This window comes from Eucalyptus grandis, chromosome 6, assembly GCF_016545825.1.
Source record: "Eucalyptus grandis isolate ANBG69807.140 chromosome 6, ASM1654582v1, whole genome shotgun sequence".
Lineage (NCBI taxonomy): Eukaryota > Viridiplantae > Streptophyta > Magnoliopsida > Myrtales > Myrtaceae > Eucalyptus > Eucalyptus grandis.
Window position 1 is genome coordinate 29,558,370 of NC_052617.1, and position 27,632 is coordinate 29,586,001.

Below are 27,632 nucleotides of genomic sequence, written 5' to 3' on the forward strand. Positions count from 1 at the left end.
TTTCTATTTCTGTTCTAAAGAATAATTTTTAAATAAAAGAACGCGTTTGGTAGCTACAAAATTTCTATTTTTGAAATAGAAAAAGAATATAAATACATTTAGTAAACTTGTATTTTTTTTTTTATATATAGTTTTTCTTCTTCCTTTTTTTCTTTTTTTCTTTGGCCGGTTGTTGGCCACCGCTGTCGCCGGTGACTAGCTAGGCAACATTCAATGAGCTTGCCGAAGTCTCACTAGGCCAGGGCGAGGCTTGGCGAGCCTCGCTAGGCCACCGACGAGGCTCGGCCTCACCCAGGTAGCGCGAGGTTAGCCTCGCCCTAGCTTGGCGAGGCACGGCCTTGTGTCGGCTAGGGAGGTTGAGCCTTGTCGGTGGCTGGGTGGAGCTCGGCCTAGCGCAACCCAAGGAAGGTCGAGCCTCACGTGGCCACGGCAAGGCTCGGGCCAATGAGCCTTGCTGTGGCTCGGCCTCTCCAAGGGCTAGTGACGCTTCAGCGAGGTCACTGGCCCTCGTCTGGCCAGTCGCCGGCACTGGCCATGGCCAAGGCCGATGACTAGCAAAAAGAAGAAGAAGAAAAAGAAAAGAAAGAGAAAAAAGACCACCACTCGCAATGGCAGCGCTGGCTTTGTGCTCTCACCCTCATCCAAGAGGGGGGCAGTTCGAGTCCCAATGCTGTTGTTGGGAATTCTTAAGTGTGGCGCCTTGGTGATGTGTCATGGGCTAGCGCCGCTCTTGGTTTACCTTAGGCTACCGGTGTACGGGGTTCCGGGATCATCAAAGAAGAGAGAGAGAGAGAGAGAGAGAGAAAAGTGTTTTTCGAAAGTTTTCTCGAAAATAAAAAACAAGTTTTTTCTACTTCTTATTTTTATTCCAAATCTGTTCCCGAGAAAAAAGTGTAAACAAACGTATTTCTATTCTTTTTTTGTTCCCTAGAACAAAAGAACAAAAAATTGTGATCCTAGGAACAAAAATTTTTTTAAACAAACACACCCTTAATTAGCCGTCATATCTTGATCTGATATAATTTTGAAAATAAGTTTAAGTCCAAAGAAAATTATTTATTGAGGGAAGTCTTTTTATAAATGAGTTCTCTCGAATCGCTATTTGAACATATAATTAGGATACAACGACAGAATGAGAAAGTGGCATATTGGTCATTCTCCTTTGACCTCTATTCTTTGAAATTGATTTTTTTTTAGTAACTTTTCATGTATTACCAACCTTATGTTGAGGCATAAATTATAAAACCGCACGAAAGCTGGACAAATCTATTTTTGGTGTGCACGTGCGCAAGTAAGGTCACAATGTATGTATCGGTATTAATTACTTCCTTTTCCAAGCAAGACGAAAATATATTTTGAAAGACGTATAGAGATTCGATAAAAGTTTGGAAAATAAAGACTGGGGGGGCACTTTTGTTTCTGGTAGATGAATGAAATTGCTTATTAGTGTTGCTAATCCCATTCGAAAGAATTAATTGGAAAAAAATGAAAATAGATATAGGGCGAATTGTAAATATGAGACAAACGAGATAGGTGACCACAAATGTTATTGCACGTAGAGATAAAATTTAAGGCATCTTCTAATACAATCAAGGTAGAGAGAACTAAAATAAACCACAGTTGAATATCCAAGAGAAAATTACAATAAAATCATGGTTAAATATTGGATAATCACTGACCCCAAAAACAAATATATATTGGCTAGCCCAAGTATGTAAGAACATAGTCGTAGTTAAATGGAAAGAGCAAATCATATGAATCTGGCGCTCTTCTCATGCTTCTCGTGGATTTTTATCGAAGTCACTTTTATTAGAGACAATATATATATGGTATTTAATTTAGATAATCTTATTAAATATCGGCATAAAGTTGGAAAAAGAAGAAGAAGAGATAGATCATATTTAAAAAAATGAGATTTTGAGACACATCCGATCGACCACTGACGCGAATCATCTAAGAGCAGCTTCGATTTGAGGACCGGGTACAATTGCAAGAACTTGGCTTCAGTTCTGCCATTGAGACGAGGACGGAGCTCCTTGTCTCTTGCTCTCACTTTTTGGCAAAACCAAAGAAACCTTAAAATGTGCTTCTTTTCGCGTAATTTTTTTTTTTTTTTAGTGATTGAGGATTCGCTGAAGCTTGCCCTTGTCGGCTTACGCCGATTTGGAATCTCACGGGCTTCTGTGGTGGAGACCTAACAGCGATTATACCTCGGAGAAAACTGCCCTAGCAATTCACTGCCGGGCCCTCCGCTTTAATCGCTAACAACGTAGAGTTTTGAATCCTTGACTTTCGTTACTGGAGGAAGGATCTCAACCAGCTGTGCTGCTCACGGGTAAGTTTTCTTTTCGCGTAATTGATGTGCGTTGAATGGTATAATTCCTACTTTTGGATGACCAGCTGTCTTCGGCTTCAAGGACTTCTATTGCATCCCAGACAAGTCGAAACCACCCAGATAGTGGAAAAAGAATACTACTAGGAAAAGAGATAAAAGTAGAACTCGATTTTCGACCGTCAAATCGACAATTCGAAGCCAGCGGTTTTCGAGCGAACAGATATCACTAGAAGAACAATAAATGTACAACTCGGTTTCAAAAACTATGTTTTTATTTCATTGATCTTGGCTGGGGTTAAGCTTTAAGCACAGATGAGCTTTTACTGGCTTATGATCAGAACTCTCAATACCATCCACTGATTCATAAGACCGTAAAATTGCTTTGACTTTGTTGGCATCTTCTATCTTGAACAAGATCCTATCCGTCCATGATGGCACTCGTACCTGCACCAAAAAATAGGTCAAACATTTTTTCTTTGGTAGGAGAAAGAACTGAACATATATCATAACACAAAACAGAAAGTGTACTCTAAATTTAATTCGTCGTCATTCTAAAAGAATTTGCTGTTGAAGGATCTACTGGATGTCGTGCTAATATAATTTTGAAAATAAGCATAAGTCCAAAGAAAAGTGTACATTGAGAGAAATCTTTGCCTAAATGAGTTCACTCTTCTATCTTGAACAAGAATGAATATGCAAGAATATAGTCGTAGTTAAATTGAAAGAGCAAATCATATGAATACTAGCACTCTTGCTCATGCTTCGAGTAGATTTTTATTGAAGTCAATTATATTAGAGACATTATATATAATATTAGACATAATTTTTTTTTATTAAATATAAACATAAATTTGGAAAAAGGAAGATAGATCATATTAAAAAAATATGAGTTGCAAAGTCAATATTGCCAATCTATTTAGGCATTAAATATACATAAATTTATTTTTCCTTTAGTTCGTGTTAGTTTTTTCATGATGAAATTGGACATCAAACACAATAAAGATATATTGAAGTTGAATTTCTTATATAAGAATTAAGTACTGTAATTATCAAAGGTTGCACTTCGAGAACATGAATGACTACTTTTTCATTAGTCTTTTGAGCGACAACTTGAGTGGGAGCACGCGTTGCATTATTAGCAGCAAAGTCAAAACCATGATTAGTTAGAATCACATATTTGTATTTAACTTAGGATAATTCTCTCTTAATTTTGTGGAAAAACAAGACACCCATCTCATTAATTGTCATTGCATGAAGTGCACTCAATGTGTAAAAGGCAATATCTCTCTCTCTCTCTCTCTTCAAAATTAGGGCATAGGTTCCTACTTTAATCTAAATTCCTAAATCAAGAACCCAACATCCTAATTTGTCTCACTTATTGATTTTGATGTGATGATAATTTAATCTCTAAGCAACTAAAATTAGAAAAGGGTGGAGAGGTAGTTGGCGAAGCTGGTGGGTTTCATGGTGTGGTCGTACCTTATGACTTGTATCGTAGTCGCTGCTTCCAACATCATATTTGTAGGTTGGCTTGAATTTTAGCGTTCCCTCGCAGTATCCGCTGAATATCTCTCCCCTCTCAGCCTCTTGCAAGAGTTGATCTTTGCCTATCAGCATCTGCACCCACACAATTTACTGTCTAGGTTTCCAGTCTCATCATGAGGCGCTATCTGATCGCGAGTTCAGAAATTGGCTTCAATGTTTCAGAAATCTCGTGAAGAACAAACAGTGCTATCTCGGGTAAGATCGTATTGTTTGACGTAAATGAACAAATAAACAATCGCTCACCTTGTGAAGGTCTTTGCGGATCAATTTGCGGGCAGGTTGGTTGTCGATGCCTTGCAGTCGGTAATTGAGATCGCCCAACCAGACAGTGAGTTGGGCGGGTGGTGCGTACGGGTTCCAGTGCTTGGACTTGGTAAAGAGGGAGTGCGATATGTGCCTGCACTGCTCGTTCCTCTCCTCCACATTGTGTGCATGAGCTGCTTACAAAAAAAGAGTCGAGACTAACGCTGAGTTGCCGGAGAAGTTTTAATCAAAATTAGAATTTCTGTCCATTCCATGTCCATCTTTAATGCATAAGACATAACTTTACAAAGCTTTCTTAGATGAATGATGTGAGCGAAGATTTGGACGTAAACTAGCATCCTACTGTTTTGTTATCAGATTATTAATCAAACTTAAAGCATAGAGTGGACTTAGAGTCTGATAGCAAAAGAGTTGTGCATGTATTTATCCCCTCAAAACCTGATTTAAAAGGAACACGTAATGCTATATAGTCATTTTGAACTCGAACATCTAACCGAGCCATATAGCCCTACCATTTCGGTATGAGAAGCAGTCAGGATCTGAAAAACTTACCCGAGAGATGGCAGGAGATAAACACCATTCGGATACCTCTGAAGTTGATGTGGATCGCAACTGCTCCCTTTTTCCTCCCAATCAGTCCTCCAAGTCCCCCAACGGATTGCTTGTCGACTTTCAGTTCTGCAATGCATAATTTGATGGAGAGAAGGAGGTTATGACTAGAGCTGTCATGTTTTTTCAATCTTGCTGATCAATTTGATTGACACCCAAACAAACCCTAAGTACGTACCTTTGGTGTCCAATTCTGAGTCCTTGGGTCCAAAGACATACAGCTGCACGGATTGCATGATGGCTTTTCCTAACAAGCTTCACGTCACACATGAAGAGTCAGTATTCATCGACTACTGGCAAAAATCTAAAATCAGAAGTACGAAAAATAATAACCAAAAACCAATGAACCAGTTATGATTCCACTGACCTCTTCAATATCACAATTATCTGTCCAATATTTTGATCAAATTGTCCTCCAACATTAAGGTTTCCAAATTGAATGGTTTGATTACACACGATGGTTGAAAATAATTTTCAGGCCACTAGATAAATGTTCAGACCAAATTCATTTTGGTTTGGATGCTTTCCATCCTTTGAAAAGTCAAAAGTATTTTGTGATTAGATTCGAAGCCAGTATTTGATGATCTTGTCATTGACTCAACAAGAAAGGGAAGAGTACGTAAGATTATAGTTGTAGTTTGATGATGCAATTGAATCTTGGCGGGAGATTTTCTTTTATTTTCCTATTTGTAGAACGATGCTCTCAAAAGAAGATGCATTATCATATTCCAATTATTCTTAGCCTCAGAACAAGTCTCACTAAAATAAAATAATGGCCCATCTAGTGGCCAGTCCTCCGTAGTCATATGCAGCTCTTGTTCAAGTCACCAAAACACAATTACATTTTTGGATAAAGATTACCAATGTCATGCCACAGAGAGAGAGAGAGAGAGAGAGAGATCAATAACTGAAACATAGAAAAGTTCGGAGGGATGACTGCAAGTATTTCAAATGCGCATTAAGGGTCTTATATGGAAGGAAAAATATTGTGTACAGTGCCTACTAATTGAGGGCAGTACCAGCTGAAGATATAGAAACGATCAGGAGGTTCTCTAGAATGATCCGATCATGAATGACTAGGCATGAAATCGTTCGAAATGAGAAGTTAAAAGAAATGTTGATGGCAACTTTCTTACGCGTGTGTTTCGGCCAAAGTTGCTTGCAACATTCTTGAGATGCTCTTTTGCGGTGCTTCTTGCAAGCCCACAACCAGCAGGTCGAACTTTCGCTTGCTTCCGACCAGCTCCGCAAGATCTTCATAAGATACCTTCAAACACAAAAATAAATCCTTTATCTCAATAAGCGTGTTGGTGAGGGACTGATCCTGACAATTTAAAGATGTAGGGTTCCATTCTATCCACTCGCGCCTCTCCTGATCTCATAATGTAATCAAGACCCATGAACCGGGGGTTTACGTTACCTTACAATTAAGGAAATAAAAGCAATTTTCTGAAAGCAACGGGCAGTTGAGTCCTTTTCAAGAGAATTGATTATAGACGAGTGGGATATCTCAAGATCATCATCAAAGGAGTACGTAACACACCTGGCCATTCATGTTCCAAGTAACCAAGCAAATGCAGACGTCGGGGTCGCTTGAGAAGTCGCATGAGTTGCACGACCGAATTGTCCTAATTCCTTCTTGCTGAGCTGCGACGATGTGGCTGACCATGTTGTCTGAGGCGTTCGATCTCTCCATCTTGGACCTTCTTCTGCAGCAATAACCCATTTCAAGAATCTTCACCATAATACATGCGCCTGATTTTGCAGAAACCAGAACTCGAGTTTTCTTGGGGCACCGATATTGGTAGAAGAAATATCAAATGTGGACAATGTGATCGCGGAACAAGCTTTCAAATCGAGAGCGATTGGGGATGTATCTAGAAAGAACTACCTAGATCGGGGAATAATTGAAACTCTTTACGTCCTTTATCTCCATCTATTATCTATATATATACTTGTTATACGTGGAAGTTGACAAATTGGGTAAGGTGAAGAAAAGTCAAAGGCTTTGAAGCTGTCTTTGTGCGCCTCTCTTTCATTTGTTCACTACTTTCTAGGTGGTAGGCAGGCCCGCGTCGACAATGTGAAGGAGTTCAATGAATTAGGACAATGACCTGTAGGTTTGTAAGAAGTGCAAATTTGACTTCCTATCGTCTCTTCCATTGCGTAAAAGGCTAAAGAGCTGCTCAAGCAAGCAAAGATGTCTATGAATTTGAATGGTACGTAATACAGCTTGTCACGCTTTCAAAGAATAATACCTCAGAATTAAGAAAGCAAAGAATTTGAGACACTTTTGGGAACTTATTGAAAACCGACTTGAGACACTTTTGCAAACTTGTTGAAAACCGACTAATCTACTCTATATTGCATCCAAAAAGGGGAATTGTTCCATCATAAAGCCCGTTTGCTATATCCATGATTGAATTGTAGCTATCTTGTGTTGTGATTGGGATGTGAAGTGCTTGTTGTAAATAATATATTTGGTAATACATATTTAATAGCTACAACACCTTCAAATTGGGAGAGACAGCTTCCTAAAATTTTATTAAACAGTTGTAGCTTTAGAGGTGTTACAGTTATGAGATTTCTGGCAAACGCCTTATAAAAGGTTTTCACAATTGAAATTGCTACAGAAAGACTCTGTCAAGTGGCCTTTTAATCATATAACGTTTCTGTGTTTAACTTATTTGTTAGCATACCATGACTCAGAGTAACTCAATGAAAAATAAGCAATTGACTATATCATTACTCTTGAAAGAATGACGTTGCGGTTTACACCTTATAATTTTTCAAGGAAATTGGATGACTTGTTTCTCCAATTTCCTTGGGAAATTAGGAAGAATTCCACTTGAATCCCCACCAACAGTTTTTTTTTTTTTGTGTGCTTCGGTTTCCTATCCTGTGCATAGTAGAATGTGTGGTTCTGCTTGCACGGTTACAAGTTGTCTATAACAATGTCATTATGCTAGTGAACTCCTAACTCAATCTATTCAAGATAACGGCATTACCGTCACAGCAAAGAAAAAATCTATGTAAGAGGCTCACTTAATCTAACCAAGTAGAAAATGCTCTCAAGTACGAAGAATTATATTGTAGATCAAACTAGTACAATAGATATCAAGAAAAAAAATTTGGTAGAATAGTATTTGTATAGAAATGTTACATTAATTTGATTATTCATATTAGCAAGGATGAATAATTTCATTAACACGTCTTAAGTGGAGGATTATGGGAGTGAGGTCTTGTGCTAGCTTCCCTTCAGATATTGAGGCTTGGTCCGAGGTGTACCGCCCACTTTACGAACCGTGGACTGCCTGGCGTAAGCCTGGCGGGCTCGGTGGATCCTAGGTATAAAAAAAATATATATATTTATTTCTTGTTTGGATCGCCTGCTCGATTTTAACTGCATTTCATGGATATTGCAAATTACCTATTTTAAATGAGCTTCGTCATTGTAAAGACAGATGCAGCGACACTTCAACTCGAACTTGATAACATTTATCAATCGAGATCGGATCACCACGAACACAGAAGGTGGGCAAAACCGGTTTGGTCCGCTAACACCAAAGACAAGTCAAAAGACCAAAGACAAGTCAAAACCGGTTTGGTCCGTGGGATCGCGGGTCGTTGCCACTTACACGTGGCACCACGTGATGCGCCTGACGGTGGGAGGTAATCCAAAAACTCGGTTGACCGAGAAATCATTGGTTGCTCTCGGATCGCCGAGTGTGATATCATCTCAACCAATCTATATTCGCCATGTGTCGTCGGGGAAGACAAGTAACTACTGAAAATTTTAGATGATCCGTCTGCACATAAATTCCAGTTTCAGATCGTGTATGGAGGAACCGGTTCACCCATACAATAAGAAAAGAGAGAGAATAATCATAGAAGCATTTTCTTCTCTCCTTCCCCTTGCCCGAGCTCCTCCTCTACCGGCGTCGCCTCCGGCAACCATGGCATCACCGACATCACCCATCGGACATGGCAGTGCTTCACTAGTTCATAGCTCGAGCTTGGCTGGGAGTTAGCTTTGCTTGATTCTGAGCTTCAGTATTAGCAAAGATGGCAGCTTCCGCAGTCAAAAAGCTCTACGGTGCATATTTTGTTTTTCCTAAGCCATATGGACGTGTTTAGTTCTTTTCCGATATTATTACCATTGATATGTAATTGATATGCATTGTGGGGTTTTTCTTTGATTATATTTTTGTTTATATTATGATTGTAATTAATCATTCTTATAAATATATCATGCAATGTTAAGCCACCACAATTATTAGGCCGTAATACTCTCAGACTAAGACCAACTCTTGCCCAATAAAGGAGAAGTTTTCTATATAAAAAGAAAGAAAAAGACGTAAATGAGTGTTATTTAATCTTTGTTCCATGCTTCAGTCTATGCCTTGAATTATTCGACCTCCTTTTTGCCCCTCTGGTAAATGTAATGTCACCTTGCAAGGAAATTCACGGAATACATATACATACATATAGGTATATATCTCATAGGTATCATCCTACATGATTTGAGGATTTGGTATTAGAGCCCTACTCTAAAGAAGGTTTAAATACTTCTATTATCTTAATCCTACGTGATTCAAGATTATTAAATTTTGAAGAATCCATATTAATAATAATAAAAATAAGTCTTTGTAATGGCCAAATTCATTTCGATTGTTACCCAAAATTTTCAATATCACTCAGAGACCCAAACATTATTAAATCTTTAACCCTCAAAGTTAAAACACATATTACAAACTAGTCAAAAGTTCAATTCCTTTAGCTTTTGTTTATAGAATTCATTATAAAGCAATGATTTCAGCCTTTGAAGTTAACGTCTTCAGGTTGCAAGGGTATGGAAACACCCGGAAATTAACTTGCGAGTAGACGCACGGGAGGTTAAAAGAATGGATGAATGGCTGGTAAAGTTCATTAAGGAAAATTCGCACCTCCCTTCTCTGGAGAGGATCGGAAATCTTCTTTGGCAAGTATGGAAGGAGCGCAACAATTTTGTCTTTCAAGGTACAAAACCAGAGGTATGCAAAGTCATAAATCTAGCAATATTTCAGTATGCTAGCTACCAAAAATGGGGATTTGGGTATTCACCAGCTGAAAAAATCAAAGAACAGAAGAACCCGCTTACCTGGCAAGCTCCGAAAACCGACTCTCTCAAACTGAACATTGATAGGTCGCTGAGTGAGGGATCGACCGAGGGAGTCGCGGTTTGCGTCGTCCGGGACTCCTCTGGCAACTTCTTAGACGGTTTCACGAAGACAGTTCGGGCGGAGACGGTTCTGCGGGTGGAAACCCTAGGGGTTCTCGAAGCCCTAAAGTACTTGAAGGAAAAAGAAATCGGGGAAGCGGTCCTGGAGTTTGACAACCAAGTTCCGGTCAACCACTTGAAGCGTGAAGAACAGACAGACTGGCAAGCACATGGGGTGTTGTTCGAATGCAGAGTTCTTCTGCAGCAATTGCCGCAAGTGGGCTTGGTTTGTTGCCCAAGATCAGCTAATGCTGTGGCAGATTGGGCCGCGAGACAGCAGCAAAAGAAAACCATTCCTCTGAACTAGTGGGCCTTTCCTCCTCCAGGCCTTTGGGCTTTGTTATGTGTTGATGCCCCAGCAGAGGGCTTTGGTGCTTCTGTCTTATGATATAAATAAAATACCTTTTCGACAAAAAAAAAAAAAGTTAACGTCTTCAAATATAGTCCAAAAGGATAAACCTTTTTACTTCAAATTGATATTATAGAGCCAATTCCACCATCCCTAGATCAATACATTGGAGTGATATGTTCTTACCAAAACCATGGGAGTTGAAAAATCAAGTCCCTCAAAGTGTTGTTTGAAATAATGAACTAACAAACATAGTACAATATCTAGAAGGAAAAATAACCATTCTATCTCCTAGAAGATCATTTAATAGAAGATCAATTCCTTCTAATTCATTGAGAAGATCGGTTGATCTTCATCCAAACCTCCCTCCTATTATCACTCTTCCACCAAGAAACCAAGATAATGCCACACCTTCAAATCAGCCTAGTAATCTTATAACAACTAATATTAGTGGTCTTGATAATCAGTTTTAGATTTTTAGATCCATTTATCAATGGGACCAAACTGAACAAAACCTTGAAAAATTAGATTCTCCTCGTCACTCTCCTACTTATTCACAAAGTAGACCCTAAGACTCTTACTCTTGAAAAAGAATTTGACCCCAACCTAAAATTTTTAAGCAAAGAATTCAATTCAAAAGAAAACAAAGAAATTATACAATAGTTGTTTAATACTTTCCATGATCAAGCTAAAGAAACTAAGAAAAATATTATAATCTCCTTTATGAACATGAAACTCATATCTTTTTCTTCTATTAGTTTGAAGAATATTTCCTTCAACCTAAATAAATTTATGTTTTAGATCGTGCTTATAGATGGCAACTAGATTATGGCCAAACATAGAATCTAATCATTCTCCTTTGAAAAAGATTCCAGCATAAAGATAGTGAAATTATTGTCACACCCTTTCAAATTACAATTGAAACCGTTGATCCTCAAAATGTAAAAATAATATAAGAAAATAATTATATTAATCAATATGTCCATACTATTGGTAATTAATTAAATATGATAGAATCTCCTTACCAAAAAAATTAAATATGATAGAATCTTCTATTTTATTCTACTCTTCTCATTACCAAAACTTAATTCCCTTAAATCACCAATCTTTAAACCCTTTGAATTTCCTAAAACCTATAGTTATGAATTTGCTAAAGCTATAAAAAATAGAAGGTCTTTAGAAAGAATGCCAATCCTTGACATTCTTAGTGTTAGAGGAGCCCCAACAAAAGAAACCTTTAGGATAAGAGAACTTGTTATCAATGAAACTCCAGACAAATAAATATCCTTGAAAAATCCAATGAAAAATCTGAAAATGAATCAATTCCTGAAATATGTAGACTCTCATGGAAAAATCCCCCAAAACTTTACTATCAGAGAGCCAAACCTATCGGTATTGCTTTGGAAGAATTATCACATAGGATCCAAAATAAATATTTTCCTAATGCCATTTATGAATGAAATATATGGTGTATCTGAAAATAACATTATTAATATTCTAAATCAAATGGGTACGGTAGTAAATGCATATAAAACTCAACAAGAACTAAGGGATTGTAATGTTCGATTTGACTTGGGAGTGTTGGTCTAATTCTTGTTTCCTAAAAGTGGAATCAATGTCCAAGTGGTTCGGATCTTGGTTCCAAGGGAGCTTTGGATCAGACTGACTATATATACTTTTTTTCAACTTATTTCTTAGAAAATCAATAAAATGTGAACTAAACATTATCTCGTCCATCAGTACTATAAACTATGGTACAATAACACTTCACTCATTATTGCTTTTGTCAATATCTTAAGATTTGTCATTTTATCTCGTTGTGTATGGCCACCCTTTAGTACTAGAAAGAAGTGGTTGGTTCTTTTGGACTAAACCAGACTGACTAGTTCCTAGTCTTAGGACCAAACAATCCGATCCTCAATTCCTAAAATTGGGAATCAATTCTCCTAATTCGATTTCCGATTCCACCTTGAAACTTGATTGAATTGGGAACCAATCATCCTAACAAGAACTTTCCGATCATGCCGTGTTAATCTTTTACTAGTCGGATTTACAGGGTAATGAAAAGATTTGTGGGATAATTACCGACTAATGAACAAAAAACTCAATTTTTTAAATGCATATAAAATAGATGGATTTGGATAGCATATTGAGGATGCAAATGGACAAGCCATTGAGATGTTATTTGTATTGTCATCGATTCCATATCTCAACACTTTATAGAAGACCCAAATCACATAAGAGATATAAATCAAGATCTTCTTTCAAATATCAAAATGCAAATCCTTAGCAAGATTTAGAGAATATAAAGATCTTTTCCTACGAAGGGAATTGGTTAGGCTAGATTATAACCAAACCTTTTAGAAAGAAATTTTTTTAGCAAAATTACACTATTTGATAGGCGACCAGGTTCACAATAAAATAAGAGTAGAATACAAGGATCAAATACCTTATCACCTATTATCATATGGGGATACATTTCGTATGTTTATAAACAAGGAACATAAATGTGTAATTCAATCAAATTACAAAAATAGCTCAAAAAAGAACAATCATTAAGCAATAGGGATTTAGGAGATTTCTATTCTCAATATGATCCTTCAAACCATCAAAACTAAAGTGTAAAGGAGATTGTCCTTCTACAAATGAAAACCCAAAATTATTACGAAAACAAATCACATGCTAATAAGCAAAATAAACTCAAACAAAAACCTAAAAGGAAAATTAACAAAGATGTTAAATGTTACAATCGTGGGAAAATATGGCATTTTTCAAAATACTGTCGAATAAATGAGCTCACAATAGATGGAGAAACTCTCGATCAACTTAATAGCATTATGGCAACCACATATAATGATACTTCTTTAGAAGACTTCCTTGAAGAAGAGGGTTCTTCAAATCAATGAAATAGAAACTTATGATTCCTTTCCTAGTGCACCAACACCTTAAATCAATGTTTTAACAAAAGAAGAAGAATTTTTATTAAAAACCACTAATACAATAATAGATTTAGAAGCTAAAAAATAATATTTAGATAGACTCCAATTTTCTATGAAAATTCCTACTAATTTTACTACAACTTATAATCTCAAAGATATTCTTGACAAAAATAGGAAAATCCAATCTAAACCTATTAATATTAATGACCTTAGTAATGGAATTAATCACTGAAAATTAGAAATACAAGCTCTTTAGGCTACCCAAGCCCAGATGCAAAAAGAAATTTTGGCAATAAAATCCAAAATAGATAAAGGGAAAGAGAAAGAATTTGAAAATTCAGCAAGTAATTTTGATCCGGTTTTTTTAATGACTTCATTAGAAATAACATCGAGAAATGGATAATAGATATAGACCTTAATTGCACAAGAAAAGGGTTAACACCAACAAAATATCTTGAGAAAACCATGAAATCATTAAAGTTAGCCTCAAGAGAAAAAGTTAGAATTAATTATAAATTATCATAAGCTTCGGTAATAAAAAAAATTTAAATGTCTCATGAAATATCTTTCCTTTTAGTCAAAGTTATGAGGCAAAATGTAATATGGGTACACCTTTTATACAATTAATCCAACTCTTTATCGTCACCAGAGAAGGAATTGAAACACAAGCTTTGAATAAAAAAGATTACTTTCAAATTCATCACCGAACCTCAAACAAGAAATTTAAATATATTACAAGTACACTCAATTGTTGTAAAAAAAAAGAAGAAGATGAACAGCTTCAACATTTAAAAGATGATTTCAAATTTAAAAGAATAGAGCAAAAATACTTGAACAAAAGATAAAAGATAAAATTGCTTCTCTTAAGAAATACATTGAACAAAATATATGTTCTACCTTACTTAATGCATTTTGGGAAAGAAAGAAAGAAACATATTGTCAGTTTACCATATAAACCATATTTTTCAAAAAAACAAATTCCCACAAAGCTTGACCAACTCAAATAAATCAAGAAGTTTTGCAATTTTGCCAAAAAGAAATTCAAGATTTATTAGATAAAAAAATTAATTAGAAAAAGTCAATCACCCTAAAGTTGCTTTGCTTTCTATGTCAATAAAAATAATGTATTAGAAATGAGAGTACTCAAATTAGTCATCAATTACAAGCCTTTCAATAAAGCGTTAAAATGGATTAGGTTTTCAATTCTAAACTAGAATGACTTATTAAACCGACTTCATAATTCAAAAATATTTTCAAAATTTGATATGAAATTGGGATTTTGTCAAATCCAAATGAATGAGGTAGATAAATATAAAACAACATTCATGGTATCATTTGAACAATACGAACAAAATGTGATGCCTTTTGTCTTAAAAAATGCACATTCTGAATTTCAAAGAATCATGAATGATATTTTTAGTCATTATTCTAAAAATATTCTAGTATACATAGATGATGTCCTAATATTTTCAACTAATATAGACTAGTATTTCAAACATATATATGTTTTTATAAGCATTACCCATAAAATTGGCTTAGTAGTCTCTCATACTAAAATATCATATTTTCAAACAAAAATCAGATTTTTGGGACATCACATTGCACAAGGAACTATCATTCCAATACAAATATCAATTCTATTTGCAGAAAAATTCCCCAATGAAACCAAAAAGAAAACCCAATTACAAAGGTCGTGGGGAAGCCTCAATCACATGCTAGATTTTTTTCCCAAACATTAGCATATTATGTAAACCTTTACACAAGAGATTCCAAAAAAATCCCCCACCATAGATGTCAGTTCACATTAATATTGTTAAACATAATTAAAACTCATGTTTGAGAAATACCTTGCCTCCATCTAACTTATCTATCTGCATTCAAAATTGTAGGGACAAATGCTTTAAAAATATGCTATGAATGTATTCTCAAACAAGCAAGAAAATAATCAAGAACAAATCATGCAATTTGTTTCAAAATTGTTAACATCGATTTTCAATCGACTCGTCATAAAAAGATAAAAAATCAAGATTTGAGTTTCCGATCACGATGGAGCCCATTTTTTCAACCAAAAAGTGTTGTTTTTCACTTATTTCTTTTGCATTGTTACTTTTGAGTAATTTCCTATTCATTTTCAAGAAAAAAAAAACCTGAAAAGTCAAATAATTGACTTTTGTGCTGACTTTTTGTTTAACCCTTTGATTGAAAGTCAATCTCGGGTAAAAAATTAGCTTTTCATCCCAAGAAAAAAATTAGTTAACCTTGATTTCATTTTGGTCAAATGATTTTTCAAAAAATCATTTTAGGAAAATCAATAAAAAGAAAGATTTGACAAAACAATTGGAAAAATAAAAAATCCTCAAAACGCTTCAATTTAGTATCAATTTGATTTATATGTCGAAAATTTTACAAAATTCGTTTAAGAATCTTGTTTTACAAATTTTTCGATTTTAGGTTCTAAATCAATCAAAAATAAAATTACTTTTGTTTTGGTCATAATTAGGTGCAGTTCCTTTTATGACATTTGGTCTAGGGGCTATCTTTAATATACTTGTTCATTTAATTTCGAGAATTGCCATGTTGAAAAGTCAAATTTGAGGTCCATTTTGAGAAATTCACATGAAAACTTCCCAATTTGAGGAATTTCGCTCAAGAAAAAATCGAGCCGTCAAGTTTTAATTGAAGAAATTTAGGTTGACCCATTCAATACTATAGATCATATCCAATTAGTTATGAATATTGATGGAAGATGATCCATTTATTTTGGAAATGGGTAAATCGGACAATCGTATCCAAATGGTTATAGATAAAATGGAAGATTTTCCGTGACGATAAGCATCGCATCTCATAGTTAGAGATCGAATGGCCGTCTAAGAAAGTAACTTCCTAACTTATGTGATCTTTTAGGGCAATGTGGATATACATTATTTAATCAAATATTTAGCTGAATACAACAAATCACTCAAAACAGGTCATAAAACATATTACCTAATTTGAAGATTAACTTTACAAATTCAAACTTGACGTAATTGGAGCGAAATCAAGATCACAGGGCTCGACAGATGGGCAGTCAATGAGGGCGGGCGGCACACAATGGCTAGAGACGACGCATGGCCAAGAGAACATACGGACCATGGTAGCGACGGTGTCGCTCGGTGAGCCACAGGCGCAACGTGAAAAAACATCAACGAGTTTCTCCTTCTCCCTCTCCCTCTCCCTCTCCACTACGTGGCTGTGCCGCCTTCTTTGTCTATGTATTCGTTCCTCGGGAAGTCCACGCCTTGAGATGTGCCGCACGGTTGATGAACGTCGGTAAACCTGCGAGAAAGAACAAACGGGGGACAAAGAAAACTTTGGAGTCGGCGGACTCTCTCCGATGGTCCCTAAATGGCACGACAATAGACCAAAGGATTCTCTCCTCTTTTCTCGATGTGCGCTGGACAGAGAAATTCTAGTCGAATTTTCCTTCCGACTTCCAAAGAAAAATCACCACTGCTTCAGCCAGCCCTTTCTCTTCTTGCCTCAAATTTCCGAGCAAAGCTTCTCGACCCCCGCTTGGACTTATCCTTTCGACCGGAGATCTCACATTCGTCGTGTGCCCTTCCTTCCATGGCTGCTCGCGGTGATGCTCAGTAAAGGTGGGACAACAGGGTGATTATCATTAAGGAGGTCCCCACGGCCAATTCGCGAGTGGCTCTGGCCCTCTGGGATGCTTGAAAGGTCGAGGATGAGGATGAGACCGACGTGGCAAGGAGTAGCAGCACTTGGATCTTCGCCATTTTTGAATCGGGATTGTTGAATTCAGAAGATCCTACTCTCAAACTACATAAGAATTTTTTAAGACCGTTTTTCTGAAAATTTAAGTAGTTAGATTAATGTGATAATTTGGTATTTACATATTTTAGGACGTATTGTATATATAATAATATAAAACAAAGACCAAAACATCCCCCATTAGTATCGGGGTCAACCCCAAGAATCGATTCAATTTCAAAGTCAATAAGATCAGTCGCTAATTCCAAAAAATGAGTTGCGACACTTTTATCCATACATTACTATTAGTTATCCTTTTTTTTTTTTTTTGCAAAACAAATGAGGTTTATTGAACGAACCTTCTCCAGCCAAACATCCCATGAGGAGTCTCTCCTTCGCTTTGAGCGTCTGAATTTCGTGGGCCAGTCACTTTGGGCGCGTTTAGTAATGTTTATGTTTAAAAATTGTTTAGAAATAAAATTTAGAAATAAAAATTATTTGAACATAATTGTCCCCGAAATAATTTTGAAATAATTTTAAACGCGTTTGATAAATTTGTTCTTGAAATAGAAAAAGAAGAGAAACACGTTTAGTAAACCTATATATATAATTTTTTGTTTATTTTAATTTTTAAATATTTTTATTCTATTTTTCTTTTTTTCTTTTTCATTTTTCTTCTTTTTGGCCGACGGCCTCACCTAGCCACGGCGAGGCTCGCTGGGCCACCGCCAGGTTGGCATCGCTTGGCGGTGGCTCGGCAAGCCCAAGCCGGCGGGCAAGGCTCAACCTCGGCGAATCAGGTGAGCTCAAGCTCACCTAGCCAAGGCGAGGCCGAGCTTCGCTAGGGGTGGTGATACTTCGGCGAGGTCGCTGACCCTCGATAGCCGATCACTAGGCATGACCGAGGTTAGTGATCAGCCAAAGAAAAAAAAGAAAAAGAAGAAGAAAATTAAGAAAAAAAAAAGAAAAGGAGAGAAAAATTATCTTTCAGAAGTGTCCGAGGAATAAGAAACAAGTTTTTCTTTTTTTAATTTCTAAAATAAATTTATTTTCGAAAAGAAATAAATTTAGAACAAAAAGTTTTTGTACTTTTTATGTTCCCCAAGAAAAGAAAAAATCATGAACAGGAGAAGAAAAAGAGCACAAACAAACATTGGCTTTCACAGTTCCACTCATAACCAAAATCCACCCTCCCCGTTTCCTTGCTCTCTCTTTCCTCCTTCTTGGCATAAATATTTAAATATTCCTCTTCAGGTGCAAGCTGCTACGTTACAGAATTTCTGGGATTGAAATGATAATTTCACCCCCTTTCTTCTTCTCCTTCTTCGTCAAGAGCTTCTCGCGGTCGCTTGCTGGAGAGCGTGCCGGTCGCTCTGAGATGGCTTCTTCGACTTGAATCGGACCTCGTCGGAATCCTCGACATACCCATTTCTTTTGCGCGCCTCCCCAGGTAATTTGCTCCCTTTTCCACGAGTCAGTCGACGGTCGCGAATTCTTGTTCAAGTCCCTGCTTCGCTTGAAGAAATTCGTTCCTTCCCTTAAAAAAGGACCACCCGAAATTCATCCTGGTGAAACACAGTGTATCCGCTTATGGCATCGTAATTGGTTAATTTTTGTATGTACTCGACCCAAGATATTCTTGGAATGCATGCGGTTGTTATGTCCGAGGTTGAATTCACATGTTTGTCAAACGGAAAAGAGATAGTGTAATGATTGGGGTTTAGGTATGCGCGTGAACTGAGGGTGCCCGATTTGTGCACTGTGGCCTTTGCTGATGATTTTGAGCTTATGATGCTTCTGTTCATTTGAAATGTGAGCGGATGTTTTAGCTGGTGAAGTTGATCCCTGAGAATGATTCTCATTTTGTGTTTTCAATTTCAGGAAGGGCAAGGTTTTTGGAAATAGCTGGAAGAAAGCAAGATGGTAAGCTGGAGTTTTTTTCTGTAGTTCGTGCTAAAGTGCTATAGATGTCAATTGTTTTTTTGTTTTCATGGGCCAAGTTGCGAATTGATTTATGAATCGTGTGAAATTTGACAGCTATATCTTTGCCTACTGGAATGCTCCATCAGATGCTAGACTTATTGATTGTATGATGCAGTTAAAGGCAGTCTGTTTGAGGTGCTCTAGTACACTCTTGACACTAGGAAAAGAAAATCAGTTAATTTAAAAGGAATTGCATTCTATATGCATGAATTACTTTGGGGAAGAGGGAAAAACAAATTCACTCCAGTGGTTCTTCTGAGTTCTGATCACAAAAATTAGTGGGAGGTAGCTGGGGATGTCTTGTGGAGTGTTCTTGGAAAGTACAAGCCATAAGTTGGCATGGTTTTCATCCTGGCATGTATTAAAGCAGCAGCTCAGTGTCATCAGTGATTTGCTTACATACACCTTATATTCTTAAGAATGATATTCATTAGAAAGATTCTGATGTTGTAAAGGTGTTTTGTTCTATATGGGGAAAGCTGGAAAAGGGGACTTTACTTTCTGACAAAGTTGAACACTATGTTTTGGAGATGCTTTGCTTGTGTTCATATCTAGTAGTTTCATTGGCTCTCCTGTCAGTCTTACAAGGTGAAGGATAGACTTAATAGAGGACTCACCCCTATAATTATCAAGGGAGATGTCTGAAATTATTTATCTTGATCCATCATGCTACGTTTACGCCCCTACTCTGATTTCCTATCCAAGATGGATGCACTTTGAGAAAATCTTACCACTACTTTCTTTTGATTTATATTCTTAGTCATCTGATGGATGAATCTTGCTGCAGAAAAGAGAGCCACCCAAAAGTCCTTGCCAGACAGAGATCGAACTGGATAGGCTCAGTAGCTTGCCAGGACATATTATAGATCAAATCTTGTCTCAGTTGTCAATAAGGGATGCAGTAAGAACAAGTGTTCTGTCAACAAAATGGCGGTACAAGTGGGCCACACTTCCAAATCTTGTATTTGACAACCATTGTATTTCACTTACTTCCCAAGACCAGGCAGTCATCAAGAGTAAGCTTGTGAGCATTATCGACCATGTTCTCTTACTTCATACTGGTCCCGTGTACAAATTTAGGCTTTCTCATCGGGATCTTGTTGGTGTCACTGATATCGACCGGTGGATTCTCCATCTGTCGAGGAGCCCTATCAGAGAATTTGTTCTTGAAATATGGAAAGGCCAAAGATACAAGCTGCATTCTTGTTTGTTTTCATGCCAGAATTTGACGCACCTGGAGCTGTTCAATTGTTTGGTCAGACCTCCACCAACGTTCCATGGCTTTAAGAATTTAAAGAGCCTCGATTTGCAACACATTACAATGGGGCAAGATGTGTTTGAACATCTGATAACAAGCTGTCCTCTTCTCGAAAGACTGACGTTGATGAACTTTGATGGTTTCTCACATCTTAACATTAACGCAACAAGCCTTTTGTTCTTTGACATTGGAGGTGTTTTTGATGATGTAAGTTTTAAAAATACATTTCAGTTAGCTCTAGTCTCCATCGGCTTGTATGCCAAAGATAAGATCGGCAAACGGCCTGGTTACACCAGCAATTTGATCAAGTTCTTTGCTCATTTGCCTCATATTCGAAGACTTGAGATACAGAGTTACTTTTTGAAGGTAATGGTTTTTCACCCCACTAAACAGTAGCTCATGTATGTCTACAAAATGGATAACCATCGATGTAATGGATCTATATGACTTTGAAATATCCTTTTTTCCCTTTTACATAATATATTTAGCTTTCTTTTTCTTTTTCAGTGAGAAGTTGAACGGTGAAATCATGAGGGGGTTGTTCCTCAAATTTTAAAGTCATTCCCTTAACTAATATATTTCTCCTTATCTTAATTCTGTTTCCGCATCTCATTGGCTTCTACACTACACTACTGCACATGTTCACTGGTGATTAGTGGCTTCATTGTATTTGTTCTTTTTATCCAGTATTTGGCTGTTGGTGATGTGCCATTGAAGTTGCCTAGCCCATGTGTGGATCTCGGTTACCTTTCCTTGCGCATAAACTTTGACGACTGTGAAGAGAATAAAGCTGCTTTATGCCTATTGAGAAGCTCCCCAAATTTACAAGAACTTGAGATATTGGTCAGTCTTCTGGACCCCTCCAATATAGTGTAGTACTTCGAACGAATTAGTGTTCCTGGTGCTGGCCTTTTACCTGTACATTCAGCTGATTTTTACACGCACTGTCCATGGTAAATTAGCAAGGCCTGACTTGTATTCTAGAATTGACGACTTCTGGAATATTTGATGTCATCAAAATTTGATGTAGGCTCGGCCTGAAGAAGCGTTCCTTATGGAGAGTTTTGTTAACTTTTGGGAAGACGAGCATTGGAGTTGCCCGTTTGACCAGTTGCGGCTGGTGAAAGTTACTGGCATATCTGGAACTAGGCTTGAGCTGGGTTTCATAAGCTTCCTGCTTTTGGCTTCTCCTGCACTTGAGAGGATGACCATGAAGCCCGCTTCGGCCAATGGACAATTGCTGATGATGAAAGAGTTGCTGCGGTTTCGGCGAGCATCGGTCCGAGCAGAAATCATCTATTTGGATCCGTGACATCTTGGGATTCTGGCAGCTGTCTCCTGTGGCAAGTACTTTGGTTACCGAAGTGGATTGCCACGGTGACACGAAGAGCTTTCTCATGGTTTTTTGAGCTTTTTTTTTTTTTTTTTTTTTTTCGGAGATTTCACATGATTCAATGTTTGCTTGAGAACTAAACTGCATGTATTGAGATCGGTGGAATTTTCCATGATGTTGTGGACTATGCTTCACATCCCAGTTTTGGGAATACTTACGCGTTGTGATATGGGTGTGTGACCGCCAAGTTCGCTTGTTGAGAATCGTGGAGTATCCACAAGTTTTCTTTTACGAGATGTTCATTATCTTATCGCGCATGTGGTCCATCTCCTAGAGGACATTTTTGTGTTGTAAGTCAAGGTCGTGGTAATATTATAAGATGTGCCTTTTTGATTGTTAATGTAGAGAATATTTATTTGTGTGTTGCACCCTATACCTATAGACGAGTATTGTTATAATGCGCCATAACTTTTTAAGATTTGCTCGATTGTCTCTTTCGTGAGGTTAAATTTTACTGGGAAGTAGGGGTGAGTATGGCTTGGGTGGATGGTTCTCACCTTGGAACCAAGAACTACCTATCAAGGACTGGTTCTGAAAAATTGAGGTCTGGTCTAAGGTGAATCCATAGAGTTGGTCTCCAATCTCTACAAAATTGTATTCATCAATTAATATCATGGTCAACCTAATTTTTATGGACAACACTAAAGTTTGTTTGGTCTTAAATTCCGATTGAATTGCTAGGGCAAAATGACTCATTAGCTAAGAATTTAATTTCTTGAATGGTTATGTTGAGGTTTTCTTAGGGTTTCTCAACACTAAGAACATGTGGAGAATTAGACTTTACGTTAAGGCACGCATGATAACCATTTTATTTATGTTCTAAAATTATTTTCTATTCCGAACTCGTTTATGGAATAGAATTCCGTTTGGTAAAACTATTTTATTTTGAAATAGATTTCTACTCTATAAATAAGTTTGGAATAGAAATCAGAAATATACTTTTCTATTTCTAGAACGGAAAAGAGAAATAAAAACCCTTCTCATTGTTTGTTCTCGCTATTAGTCGGTAGTTCATCCGTCGTCGTTAGCCACCGTTCACCGTCCGTTGCCGCCACTCCCCGCTACTGGCCGCCACCGTCGTTGTCAGTCGCCGACCGTCGCCACCGTCGCTGCCAATCACTAACCATCGCCACTGTCAGAAGGGAGAAATTTTGTGTCATTATCAAATAAATTTCTATTTTGAATAAACACGTATTTTCACTTAGAAACTCATCTAAGAATAGAAATAGAAAAATACATTTCTCTTCCACAAATTAATTTTCAGCCAAAATGGTTATCATTCCTACCTTAAAATTCCTAAAATCCATAGAAGGTAAAACATTAATCGTTCGATCCATTTTTTTAACGTCAACCTAATTTAATCATAGGATGACTAATGAGAAACCTAATTATGCTCTTAAAATGAGCCGTTGGCTCTTAGCACTACAACATTTATGGACATATCCCATCAGTCTCCTCCATCCTCCTCCATCCTGTTCGTTTGTTTATTTTGTTTTGACTGAATAAAGTGAGTAAATGGACTATCAGAATGAACAAAAAGTAGGGGTTAATTCTATTGTGCGCCTAAGAGAGAAAATTAGACAATAATGTCCAAGACAACAAATATATATATATATATATATATATATGTACATTTATTGGTTGAAAAAAAATACAAAATAATTAAGTAATTGAATCGGAATTTTCATATATATATATCTTGGTCTAGTGGGTGGTTTCATGTCCAGAACTGGAAATCAGATCAATACTCACTAGTTCTAACAAATTAGACTAGAAACTAGATTGGTACCCATAGGAAACGCTGGTTCCGAGTCAATCTAAGCAATTTCTGGTTTCTATGCATGCCCTTACTGTGAAGTTCCTAGATACTACTTAATCATATGAGATGGAAGGTTGAATTCTGGTATTGGTGTTTAAAATTTGCTTTAAAGAGTCAATTTTTGGGACAAAAATATGTTTTCTTGATCATTAAATGTATTATTATATAACTTATCCCTGGTTTTGCAAACTTCTTTAGATTCCTTGGCAAAGACATTTAAGTTAGAGATTGGTATCTTTCGGAGAGTCCCTAATTGCTCTTTCTTGTTAATCAAGCGTGATCTGTTAATTACTAAATTTTGTATAAAGGCCATCAAGTAAAAGAAAATATTTTATATTTAGAACTTGGTCATTTTCATTTAATATTGCCCATTAACTTCTTGAAAGTTTTTCCATTTCATGATATGGGATGAGGGTTTGTTATCATGTTAAAAGAATAGATGCAATCGACATGTTTATCTTATGACACATTTGACTTCCCTGGATATCTATGTTCCATTGGCAATGCAATTAATTGCATTCATTGGTGATTGTTTTATTCAGGTTTTTGCATAAGTGAAGGAATTATCTGTTTTATGGAAAGTCTTACAATATTTGTTGAGTATTGATTTTTTTTTTTTGATTTTAGTACTCACTTCATTAGTCTGCAAATTAAAGATATTTAATATCTTTCAAAGTAGCAAATTATATATGCCGACTTATATGTTTTCCAAGTACAGGCTGCCAGTTTTAACTATTTTTTGACGTTTCATAGTTAACTCCATCTTGAAGGCTTTAATAGACAATTGAAATAAGTTTTGTCTTACTTTCTTTCAGGCTACAATTATTTCGTAGAATATAAATGACTTGAAAAATATTTTCCTAAATCTGATTGTTTATATCGCTTAGAATAATCAGTCAATACAAAGTATTTTCATTATCAATAATAATTTATATTTAAACATCTACATTGATGATAAAATAATTTTCACTTATTCATTTATGTAAGAGATATAAGCGATTCTTTTAAAAAAATCCAAATTATTAACTTTTCTGCTAAACAAATGATACTTTAGAAAATATTGAATCATTTGGTCTATGCCATGGACGAGACATAATAATGTTTTCCTTTTGCAATCATTGACTAATTTTATTCGGATTATGAAACAAGCACTTGAATTCTTCTCGATTTTACAACCAAGTACCTAATTTTATTTTATTTTTTTACTTTAATGAAGTATCTCAACATTTCAAATTTGGCTCAATGTGAGACGCGGCTTACTTACATAATAGTGACTGCTTGCCTATTTAGGAAAAATCAAGTCATCTCCATTTAGGTTTTGGTTATAGAAAGAGAAAGAGAGTGTCGGCTTGGACAATTTTGACATCCAAGATGTCTATGTTGACTTTAATATGGATGGTTATAGAACTTTAAGATGTCATATAGAACTTTAATATGGATGGTTAACAGCTATTTAGCTGCATCAATGTTCAATTTCCCATTTCCCATTTGTGATCTTAATGAATGTTTCATATTCATTCACATTTGAAAAGTTCAGGTACTTGATATAACAAAAAAAAAAATTAGATATTCAATTGTAAAATCAGCATGTGTTCAGGTACTTAATAGTATCATTACCCTAATTTTGATTTTGATTTGTTATTCTGATGTTCATTCGTAATACATATGCTTATGTGTAGTGAATATAGTTATTATATATCTGATGATCATCATTATGAGTCGATTAATACATCATGTTTAATTGTGCACGTTGCTAATTCTAGTAGATACTCAAGATTTGGGTGTCTGTCTTGGGTACGACGGTTTCATCAAAAGGATATGTCTAAAAAATGATACCATACAATATTACCGTAAGTTTGAGGTGATAACAGACTTATATCGCATAAGCACCAATTGGATTTCCTTGACTTCTTTGGAAGTATTAAGTTTCCACAGAAATCAAAAGAGGACCGGACTTGAAAATGGCAGTAGGTTAGATCACCTCAGAGAATGCTATTTTCTGCTACACAGCCACATTGACCCATGACGGCTGAATTGCTTAGCATCTGTAATCGTATCGTCGTCAGACATCTATTGAGAGATATCATGTTATGTCTTAGTGAGGGTGATTATTAGTCGAGGTTGTTTTTCAACGGGATAAGGACATAAATGGTTTTAAAATTTTAAATTTAATATGCAATATGGTCTTTGCACTTTTAAGTTATTTAATGTAATCCCTAAACTTTAACCTAACATGCAATGTGATTTCCAGACTTTCAATTTATTCAATGCGGTCCTTAAACTTGGAGGACATATTCAACTTAGTTTCTGAATTATATGAAAATGTTTAATGTTGTCATCCATTAATTTCAAGTTTAGGGACAACATTTAATACTTCTATATAATTTAGAAACTAAGTTGAACATATACCAAAAGTCTATCCATTCTATTAAAAAACTAATCCAACAAACTCCAAAAGATGTCAAGGAGCATATCCAGTTTACTCGTTTTGATCAGCATGCTATTCTTGCTACTCAGCAAGAACATTTTGTTAATCTTCATTTTCCTCTTGAACTTGTCCAACAATGGCATTCTCAAGGGTTTACACATTTTCATTTCGGAGCAGTCTATCTTGCTTTAACCTTTCATGGATGAAAAGGCCTTCCAGTCATCGTCAAAATGGCGCTCCTTGACACTTGGTTCCTCGAGTACCAACTTGCTTGCATAGGAACAGTTGAGATTACCCTTAATGCTGGCAAAGTCTTTGTTACTCTTTTTCCTAACTTCAATATGGCCTTGTCCAATTCTCGAGTCCTTGATGCCTTAAAAGTTCAGTTGCAAATAAACGGAGCACCCCAAACTGCTGATTCAATTGCCACAACCCTTCATTACCAAATAGTGTATCGAGTCCAAAAGCATGCCTTGGACCTAAAGCTATCTTCCACAGAAGATGCTTTATTCATTTCTGTTGACAGCAATCAAACACCATCTTGCATCCACGTGCCTAGACAAGTCCCTCTAATGTTGCTAAAGACAATAGATATGAAAGTTACAAAGTACGAAAAATGCTTAAAACACTACAAACTAAACACACTCCACGCCAAGCTTGCTAAAGTACATGGCAAAGTTTAGGAACCGTGCTATAAATTGAGTTAAAGTTTAGGGACCAAATTAAATAAGTTAAAAGTTCAAAGACCATATTGCACATCAAATTAAAGTTTAGAGATCATTTATGTTATTTTCCCTTCCTTGAAATGTCATTTCTAGGTGGCCACATACAATCAAGATTTTAATTTGTGAATAATATATTGTCATGAAGTAAATTAGATATCTGAGACAATGGTACGTAGCCTCGGATGTAGTTACATTATCAAGTTAAAATGGGCCTAGCCCATCTTGGTTTCGGTATTACAATGCGGTTGGATGGTCAAAGTAGGCTAGTAATTTTAAGGGTGACCCATGATGGATGAGATTATTAGAATGTACGCTATAAATAGTCTATGTTCCCCTCATCCAGCCCTGGATTTATACGACTTCGTCCGTACTGATCGATTCAAAGACAAAGACAGACTAAAACCAGCTATGCAATTTGATTGTAATATCGGTATTTTAAATTTTATATAAAGACTTAAACCGTGTTTATATATATATACATCAGAAATATTGGATACCCAAGTGTTGCCAACTCAGCAAATTACAAAAGTTCATTCATCACGCGATATGTGTCCATCGCGAGCCCACCCTCAAATCTGTTTCTCCCTTTCTCTCTCCTTGTGCATTGTTTCTCTTCTTCACGGTCTCTCTCCCTCTACTATAATCTTTAGGCGCGGCTCTTTCTCTCTTCCTCCCGTCGACCCACTCTGCTCTCTCTCGTCTGCCTCCGTAATCGCCTCGTTTGCCGATCCCCCTTCGATGATGGCTCCACCATTGAGGTTGTCCGCCGCCCCCAAGCCCCAAGCACAAGCCCAAATTCCCCGCCGTCATCACCTGCGACCTGAGCCCTCCCTTAGCCCCTACATCCTCGAGGTCCCTTGTGGCTTTGATGTTGTTGCCTCTCTCCATAGGTCGTCCACTGCGCCCATGGCCGCCCCCTCCTCAGTCAAAGAGCAAGACCAAGCCCCCGGTCATCCGCGGCCTTGAGCCCTCGCT

The 27,632-nt window shown here is 36.7% G+C and overlaps 3 protein-coding genes across 4 annotated transcripts; 2 read left to right on the forward strand and 1 right to left on the reverse strand.

The window, feature by feature from the left end:
• Nucleotides 1-2,589: 2,589 nt before the first annotated feature.
• Nucleotides 2,590-10,023, reverse strand: LOC104416004 (type IV inositol polyphosphate 5-phosphatase 11). Of its 2 annotated transcripts, XM_018870685.2 has the most exons (8): nt 9,894-10,023; nt 6,297-6,462; nt 5,890-6,020; nt 4,932-5,008; nt 4,697-4,822; nt 4,124-4,317; nt 3,815-3,952; nt 2,590-2,779 (listed from the first exon to the last, which is right to left on the reverse strand). In XM_018870685.2, the coding sequence occupies exons 2-8, from the start codon at nt 6,447-6,449 to the stop codon at nt 2,612-2,614; spliced, it is 987 nt and encodes a 328-aa protein (XP_018726230.2). In that variant the 5' UTR covers nt 6,450-6,462; nt 9,894-10,023; the 3' UTR covers nt 2,590-2,611. The 2 variants fall into 2 exon arrangements, with proteins under 2 accessions (XP_018726230.2, XP_039171001.1); XM_039315067.1 differs by lacking the exon at nt 9,894-10,023 and having other exon boundaries at nt 6,297-6,675.
• Nucleotides 8,579-10,416, forward strand: LOC120294681. The gene is made up of 2 exons (XM_039315069.1): nt 8,579-8,849; nt 9,595-10,416. The coding sequence occupies exon 2, from the start codon at nt 9,658-9,660 to the stop codon at nt 10,318-10,320; it is 663 nt and encodes a 220-aa protein (XP_039171003.1). The 5' UTR covers nt 8,579-8,849; nt 9,595-9,657; the 3' UTR covers nt 10,321-10,416.
• A 7,785-nt stretch (nt 10,417-18,201) lies between these two features.
• Nucleotides 18,202-21,914, forward strand: LOC104415920 (F-box/FBD/LRR-repeat protein At1g13570). Its single transcript, XM_010027377.3, has 5 exons — nt 18,202-18,501; nt 18,933-18,974; nt 19,822-20,658; nt 20,980-21,135; nt 21,323-21,914. Exons 2-5 carry the CDS (start codon nt 18,972-18,974, stop codon nt 21,602-21,604), a joined length of 1,278 nt encoding a protein of 425 aa, XP_010025679.2. The 5' UTR covers nt 18,202-18,501; nt 18,933-18,971; the 3' UTR covers nt 21,605-21,914.
• The last annotated feature ends 5,718 nt before the right edge of the window (nt 21,915-27,632 follow it).

What these genes read in the sequence shown, in the direction of transcription:
- LOC120294681 (XM_039315069.1), top strand. Translation starts at nt 9,658, where the DNA reads ATGGATGAATGGCTGGTAAAGTTCATTAAGGAAAATTCGCACCTCCCT.
- LOC104415920 (XM_010027377.3), top strand. An exon ending in TACAGAGTTACTTTTTGAAG is followed by an intron (nt 20,659 to 20,979) that starts GTAATGGTTTTT and finishes CTTTTTATCCAG; the next exon opens with TATTTGGCTGTTGGTGATGT. An exon ending in TACAAGAACTTGAGATATTG is followed by an intron (nt 21,136 to 21,322) that starts GTCAGTCTTCTG and finishes AATTTGATGTAG; the next exon opens with GCTCGGCCTGAAGAAGCGTT.
- LOC104416004 (XM_039315067.1), bottom strand. Translation starts at nt 6,497, where the DNA reads ATGGTGAAGATTCTTGAAATGGGTTATTGCTGCAGAAGAAGGTCCAAG. An exon ending in ACTTTGGCCGAAACACACGC is followed by an intron (nt 5,009 to 5,889) that starts GTAAGAAAGTTG and finishes TGTGACGTGAAG; the next exon opens with CTTGTTAGGAAAAGCCATCA. An exon ending in CTCAGAATTGGACACCAAAG is followed by an intron (nt 4,823 to 4,931) that starts GTACGTACTTAG and finishes TATGCATTGCAG; the next exon opens with AACTGAAAGTCGACAAGCAA.